This window comes from Condylura cristata, unplaced genomic scaffold (assembly GCF_000260355.1).
Source record: "Condylura cristata isolate star-nosed mole 26May11 unplaced genomic scaffold, ConCri1.0 scaffold00006, whole genome shotgun sequence".
Lineage (NCBI taxonomy): Eukaryota > Metazoa > Chordata > Mammalia > Eulipotyphla > Talpidae > Condylura > Condylura cristata.
In genome coordinates, this window is record NW_004567107.1 from 24,943,163 (window position 1) to 24,951,104 (window position 7,942).

Genomic DNA, 7,942 nt, shown 5'->3' on the forward strand with positions numbered 1-7,942 from the left:
GACACCCTTCCAGGAGGGCCTCCGCCTGTACACTCTCGGGACACCCTTCCAGGAGGGCCTCCGCCTGTACACTCTTGGGACACCCTTTCTGGAGGGCCTCTGCCTGTACACTTTCGAGACACCCTTCCAGGAGGGCCTCTGCCTGTACACTTTCGAGACACCCTTCCAGGAGGACCTCTGCCTGAACACTCTTGCGAAACCCTTCCAGGAAGGGCAGGTATCCTTTGAGCTAGCGAGTGAACTCCAGGAGATGAGTCACAGTTTGCAGCTGAGAGAAGGAAGATACTCCTTGGCCTCTGGGTTCTGTACTGGCTATTGCCTTAAGCTGAGGGAGAATCTGAGAAATAGCCCTGTGATTGTTGTGTCTACACTTAGTGGAAGCATGTTGAGGAGAGTGGTGTTCCTGTCTACAGGAACCATGGAGGAACTGTCTCACTTCAGGACTCCTGTGCAGTCGCCTGTGTCCTGGGCTGGCTTTTCCTCTCATGTAACTCTTCCCAACCCCTTCTTTGCTATGGGTTGCTATGGCCCAGGGGAAGTCAGGGCCAAACTATTTCAAATAGCTGGCTAACTTCACAGCCCACAGTTTGTGTCACACTCACCTCTGACTTCCAGCTTACTTTCTTACTCTGCTTTTTCTCTTTGTTTCTCACTCTAAAGAGAAATGTTGCAGTATAGAATAAACCTTTAGATGCTTTACAGGCTTGTGGAGCAAGGCAGAGTACCACTAAATTAAGAGTGGCTACGTTTGAGTCTATCACACAGTAGCATGATCTTTGGCTGAAAGTAAGACAAAGAAATACATCAGTCAGCACAAAGCCAGTCAAGCCACCCCGGCAGGTGTTACCACTCTTCTGCCTTTAGTAGCTCTGGAAAATTCAGTCTTGTCTCACTGTTAGGTGTTTCAGCCAAAGTCTGGGTGAAGTTCTCTCCCAGGCATGATGGCTATTGTACTTTAAGAGGCGTGAGAAGTACAGAGGGGTACCTTTGTTTATTTGTTCATAATAATTGGTTTTTTAGGGGGTTTTAATACAGACGGATAGTTCCATGGATAAAAGTGTTATTCTTCCATCATAAGTATGGTTCCACGCTTCGACATTTTACTCCTTTATTCTCTGTCCTGCTGGTCTTCTTCACCCTTCCATCTTTCCTTCTATTTGCTCATTTATTTATTCACTAAACACATTACTGAGCAGTCAGTTCTGCACCAGGTCCTCCTCAACACTAGCATCTCATGGTGGGTAGACACGCTTAGAAACAGTTATTCACAGACAGCTCAAGTGAGCTAGGAAAAGTGTGTCTGTATTGGTAGTCAGGGAAGACTTCTAGGAGGAAGTGACAATGGGCTTGGGTATGGGGGGGGGTAGTTCACCAGGTACACAGCCAGGGTGACATCCCAGGCCAAAAGGGTCACATGCATATGAGAGTTTGGCAGGATTTAGACTGGCTGGAAGTGAAGTCGGTGTACAAGGAAGGGGATATTGAGAGTAGTTGACAAAGGATCTAATGTGCCTGGCCATGGAGTTTCAGCTGTGTCCTGTAAAGAGATAGAAGCCAAGGCAACGACATGGCCAGATCAATGCTTTAAAAAGATCACTTTGATGATAGGGTGGGGGATGGGCTGGGGGCGGGAGGGGGAAGTGGGAGAAGATGACAGCATCCAGGGAGAGGGGACGGTGGCCTGGGCAGTGAAGGGGCACCAGGGATGGAGAGAAGCAAGCAGCTTTGAAAGATGCAACAGGATTATTGGGGGTTGGAAGTGGGTCAGGAGGGCAGGCCCAGTGCTGGCTCTCCTGGGTTTGTCCCTGAGTGCTGTGGTGGAGGCTGGGGTGTGGCCTGCAGTCCTACAACTGTCCTGCCCCTGTGTGTCCTTGCAGAAGTACACAGCCACTGAGCGGGAGCTGCAGCAGCAGATGAGTCTGGGCCAGCTGTGCTACCCCGAGCCCATCTCCTTTGAGCCCGTCAAGTGCTTCTTCAAGGGCCTAGTGGAAACCATGCAAAGCATGTTACAGACGCCACTGGAAGTCCGCCTGAAGGAGAGTAAGTGGCTGCGTGGATCATCTTCGTATCTGTAGCTGCCCTCGTGTCCTTTAGCCCAGAGACAACTGCGAGGATCTCCAGCCTAACATGTCTCTCCCATCCAAAGGCCTTCGACTGGGCTGTCCAGGGCTCCCTGGATTGGGCCCCAACCTTCAGCCTTCACCCCTCCTGAGACTATGACCTGTCACTCGCAGCCCACAGCTCTATTTCTGCCCCTGGGTAATTCCTGGATTCTGCACTACCTCATCTTCGCCTGCTCTAGACTCCCAGCCGGGATGGGCAACTTCTTCTTCCTCTGCCTGGCCAAGTCCTGCCTTTGTGAGGCTAGTACAGTTGTGCTGGGAAGTCCTGGTCACCCCACCTCAAAGCTTCCCTCCCTCCCTTGGGTGTCCTCTCTGCACTAACCCCTGTAGCGCCTGCTCCGTCACCTACCTGGGGGACACTCACATCCCTTTCCTGCCCTCTTGTAAATGCAAGGAAGGCAAATCCACTTTGGATCCAGCCCTGAGGTTCTCAGAAATACCCCTTCCTTCCTTCATTCACCATTCACTCATGTCTGCTATTATGATTTGTCAGGAACATCCACAGAGCCCTTATGTACCACATATAGCAGAGGGCAAAACAAACCTCCCACCACTGTGGTCCTCTGTATTTGGGGGAGACAGACAAGTAAATGTCAACAAGTGCCCTGGGAACTCCCTGGTGGCCTAGGGGCTAAGTCTCAGTGCTGTCACCGCTACTGCCTGAGTCCCTCTAGCCAGGGAAGTGTATTGCCCGTGGGGATTTGCTTGGCCAGTTCTGTGCTGGTTTTACTATTAAAGGCAACAGTCTGATTTGGAAGACTTCTTACACTTGGTACCAATCAATCTGCTAAATATCATGGAAATCCTGACCTGAGAGGGGCAGGAAAATGACTCTAAGAAATGACTGATCAACTTCTTCCAGACAGCATATTGACAAGTTTTCTGTATGTCTTTTTTCAAACTCTCTGTTTGTCTTTTTATAAACCTATTTACCTGCTCCATGAAGTCCAAATTTGAATTCGGAAGAATCACAGAACATCCTGGACTAGGGAGTGATTCTGGAAGAGCCCCTGGGCTGAGACAAGTGATAGTGGACATGAACCACCAGTCCAGGAGTCTGTTGAAAATTCAGGTTTTTAATGGTGACAAAAGGCACCTTAAAAAAAAGAAAGAAAGAAAGAAAAGAATTGGGACGAATGAAGTGTTTGGATTGGTTAAGTTCTAAAAGCTTGGCCTCCTATATGGCAATATCAAATTGGCAACAGGATCTCTGATTCTTGAGTTCTGGGATGAGGGGAGAAGTGTTCACATAGGGTGGCGCGGGTAGGGGTGGAGTGGGGAACTTCTTCCCACCAGGTGGGCAAGGAAGTCATCTCTGGGAAAGGGGTGGATTCCAGCCCAAACAGCTGAGGAGGCAAAGGCCCAGGGACAGGATCCTGGTGGAGGGAATAGCAAGTGTCAAGGGGCCTACCTAGGGGAAGAGATTGATGAGCTTCGGGCACAGAGTGGAGGCCAGAGTCACAGGAGCATGGCGAGGGAGTGTGGTGAGGGCCGGGCTGAGAAGGAGACAGCTGGAAGCTGCCTCGTCATATGGGACCAAGCGGAGCATCACTGGCTCCTAAGATGAGGAGAAAAGGAGAGGGAAAGAGGCAATGAGGCTACAATGATGGAAGTCCCCACTGAGCACTCTGGGATGCAGACAGAGGGGAGTCTGGGCCCCAGCCATCTGCAGAGTATGCCGACTCCATGGGGTGAGTGCATGACTTCAATGGCCAGGGCCGTGCGAGCCCAGGAACAGAGCGCGGTTTTGAGGGGAAACCAGGACGCCTTCCTGGAAGAGCTGATATGTAGCTGGACTTTCATGAGTCACTAAGCTTGGGGAAATGGGAACAGGAAAAGGCTTTTCACCCTGAGACAAGAGAAGGCTAAATTATGTTTGGGACACTCAAGTGTGCAGTGAGGCTAAGTAGTGACTACTTGAGCTGCTTTGTTTTAAAGCCAACTTTTTTTAAAAAAATCTTTGACCAGTGTTCTCTTTGCCCATAACCTTTACTGGAATCTTGGGTATATCGTCCAGCTGAAAAATTCTTCTTGTGTTTTAATTATTTTAAAGGAATCATGGCAGTCTAGATAATTCAATTAAAAAAATAGGCTAGCCAAACATGAAAGGAAACTAACAAGTAAGCATCTTAGCCAGCAATTGCTCCAGGAAGCTTTGGGCTTGTCAGTATCCAGTGGGTGGACATTAGTGTGTTTCCCATCCCTGCTCCCAACAAGAAGTTACCGAGAGGGACCCCGAGGCAGTTCATATTTCCATCCTCAGTGATCCTGTCCCAAAGGACTGGCAGCGCCTCTTGCGTCCATGAGGACAGTGGACACTTGCTCAGTACCAGGTGTTGTTTATTGAGATTCATCCAGCAACTCCTCACCATTACCCTGTATGGTCAGCGTCTTCATTCTCCCCAAAGAGACTGATCAGCTTGCCCTAGATCAATCAGCTGGTAGCTGGCAGAGCAGAGCTCAAATAGAACTTCCTCAACCAGCTCCTTTCTTCCTCCCCCCTGCTCCCATCCAGAACTGAGCCTCCCAGCAGGCCTCTCTGCCTCATGCTCACCCTGCCCCCCCCCATTCCCCACCACAGAGAGCTCTGGGGAGCCTGTTTATGTAGATCCTCACTCAGACGCCCTCCAAGCTTGCTCTGGCTTGGAGCCAGAAGGCTTCTCTATATCTGCCTTTGTCCTTACTTCCACTATACCTTCTTGTTAGGAAAAAATTTATCCTTTTTTTCCCTGGGTACCCCAGTCTTCCTCATCATCTAGGGGCCAGATGAGGTGCTTCTTCCTCCGTGAAGCTTCCCGGGCCCCTTCAAGCCCTAGAGTCCCATTCCCCTCTTCTCTTAACTGGAAGCACTCTCTGGCTTGGGTGGTGCTTCAGGGGAGCCTCCTTCTCTCCTCATTACCCGACTGAGCTGTGGAAAACACGGACCATCACTTGTTTTTCCCCTAAACCTCTCCTGAGAATGAGGCTGGAACATGATCTTTCTGAGGGTCAGCTGTAATTCTTGCTTTCCATCTTTATCCTGGTCTTTCATTTCTACCTTGAGGTTGCTGCCATCCTATTCTGTTGGGTACAGAATTGATTGCCAGGGTCCTCGGGAGGCTGCTGCCCCTGCCTCATGGCTCCCTGGCATTGCTCTGCCATGCTGGATGTGCGTCCTGTCCTGGAAAGTGCATGTTTCTTCTTAGAGCTGAGCTTTGCTTAGAGTGAATTTGCATTCCCTCTAAATGTGCAAAGGAAGCTTGGATCAAGACTTCGCAAGATCTCCAGTTTGCAATGGTTTTAGTAGTTTTTTCATTTGTACTGTTTGCATGAGCACCAAGCACTCATATATCATGTTTGTTACAGACCTGAACTGCCAGCTCTTGGGGTCCTCCAGCGCCAAGACAGGCTCCCTTTTGAAAACAAGTCCTCCTCCAGAGCGCCAGCTCTTCTTAAAATGTAAGTGGGGAGAGGGTGAAGGAGGTGGGCTGTGGGGCCAGCCTCTTAGACATGGACCCCTCTTAGCTCCTAAGAGTGCCAACTTGGGTTTTTAAAACCTTTATTGTGTTTTTTAAATCCAATAGTGAATACATGTTCATTATGGAAACAGTTAACAAAGGAAAGCAAAGATTTGACAAAGAAAATCACTTATGGGTTACTCTCCCATAGCAACTATTATGATTTGCCCTTTCAGTTTTCATAACTATATGTCTATATCTACATATAAATGATATATTTAATATTTATACTTTGCAACCATGGTGTCATGCTATGCATACTGTTTGGTAAAGCATTTTCACTTACCGATGTATTGTGAATATATTTTCTCCCTTAAAAAAATGATACAGCATGCTTTTTATAGAAAGTTAGAAATTAGAAAAGTACAAAAAAAAGTTAAATGCTGTTAATATTTGGGCTTATATTTTTCAGACATTTTAAACTACATACATGTGTAGATATTTTTAATGGTATTATAAATTTTAATAACTTAGTTTAAACAATATTATATTTTGATAAATTTAAATACTGTGATTATTTTTAAAGGATGCATAGAATTACACTGAATAAAATTACCATATGTAACTACTGTCATAATGTTGGACATTTAGGTTGCTTTATATTTTCATCTCGATAAACTGTGATGTGATAAACATCCACTCCTGCATATATTTGTTGAATTAGTGAATGGATGAGTACACCTGCCACCTTGGTGTGTTGTATTCTAGGAGTAATTTCTCAACGTAGAATGACTGAGCATGCATTTAAAAAAAAAAAAACTTTAACTGAAAGATAAAGTTCATAAAGAGGAGAGCACAAATCAGAGGGTGTAGATTAATGATCTAAAAATGAACACACTATACAGACCTAATTTAGATCAAGAATTGGAAATTTCCAGCTCCCTGGAACCCCTTCTCATACCTTGTCCTATTCACTAGCCCCCAAGGGGAACCTTCTCCTGACTTCTAAAAGTACAGATTAGTTGCTTGGTTTGGGACTCTTAGGTAACTTGATCAGACTATACTGTTTTGTGTCTTTCTTCTATCACTCAGTATTTTTGAGATTTATCCTTATTGTTGGGGAGCAATACTTTCTTCACTCTCAATGCTGTAAAATACTCCATGGCATGAATATGGTATAACACATTTTACCTGCAGGACATTTTGGATGATTTCAGATATTGACTATTGTAATGTTGTTATGAACACTCTTGTGCATGTCTTTTGATGCACAGATATATGGAGGGTGGGTATTTACTCAGGAATCAGCGACAAGGGTACCCACGATAGCCATAAATATATTCTGTTAGAATATTAACAGTGTTCTAAATGTCCTGGGCAGTGCCTTAAAGCGAGAAAAAGAAATGAAAGTTATAAGGATTGTAAAAGAGGGAGGGGGAAGAACATTAGTTGTAATAACATGATAATTTTTGCAAAATTTAACTCAAAGTAACTCAATTATGTTAGAGTTATTATGTGAAATTGGAACAGCCCTGGAACAGTTCCCCTCCTACGCCACTTTCAAACAGGCAGGCAGCTCCTTTGGGTCTGTGGTAAAAGGCTCTCTCACCCTACCTCACCTCACTCAGCACAACAGCTTACTCTACTTTCTGCATATTAGCAATAAACTATTAGAAAATGAAAACTTACTGTTCTGTAACATTTTTTAAAAACTAGGAATGAATCTAACAAAAGATGTACAAAACCTCTACGGAAAATACTAGCAAACTATTTGACCATTCCACCTAAATCCTAAGATCTAGCTCTTATTTATCTATCTTATTTACTTATTTGTAAAAGAGAACCTTTATTGAGAGTTTAAATTAGTGTCACCTCTCTAGAGGACAATTTGGTGACATTTACCAAAGGCTTAAAAGAAATCACAACCCCTCCCCACACACACACACACACACATACACCTACCATTGACCCAGCAATTCCTCCTTTAGCAGTATACCTTAAAAAATAATCAGGTACATAAAGATGTAATCATGTTTTCCATAGCTTCTCTAAAAAGTCCAAATATTAGGAAAAGAGTGGGGATGGAGGATAGATTAAATTACAGTGCATCCATACATCAAAATCTTAGGGTCGTCATCTTACTAAAGTTATTTTGGGGTGATAAAATGTTCATAAATACATCGATAAAAGTAAAAAAAAATACCCAAGTACACGTACTGTATGATACCAATGTTGAAAAAAACCTGGTAAATATAGCAAGATACACACCCAGGTGTTACTGTGATAGGATCTATTTTTAATAACAATTTTAGAAATCGGCAACACATTCTGACAGAAAATTCAGACTTCAGAGAGTGTACAATAAAATTCCCCCCCTCTCCC

The 7,942-nt window shown here is 45.2% G+C and overlaps 1 protein-coding gene across 1 annotated transcript in view; it reads left to right on the forward strand.

Moving 5' to 3' along the window:
* Window positions 1-7,942, forward strand: part of TRIM14 (tripartite motif containing 14) — a 25,076-nt gene that overhangs the window by 13,701 nt on the left and 3,433 nt on the right. Inside the window, exons 4-5 of the mRNA XM_004677972.2 lie at window positions 1,878-2,040; window positions 5,469-5,561. Of these exons, the coding sequence (XP_004678029.1) occupies window positions 1,878-2,040; window positions 5,469-5,561 (256 nt within the window). The remainder of the gene's footprint in view (window positions 1-1,877; window positions 2,041-5,468; window positions 5,562-7,942) is intronic.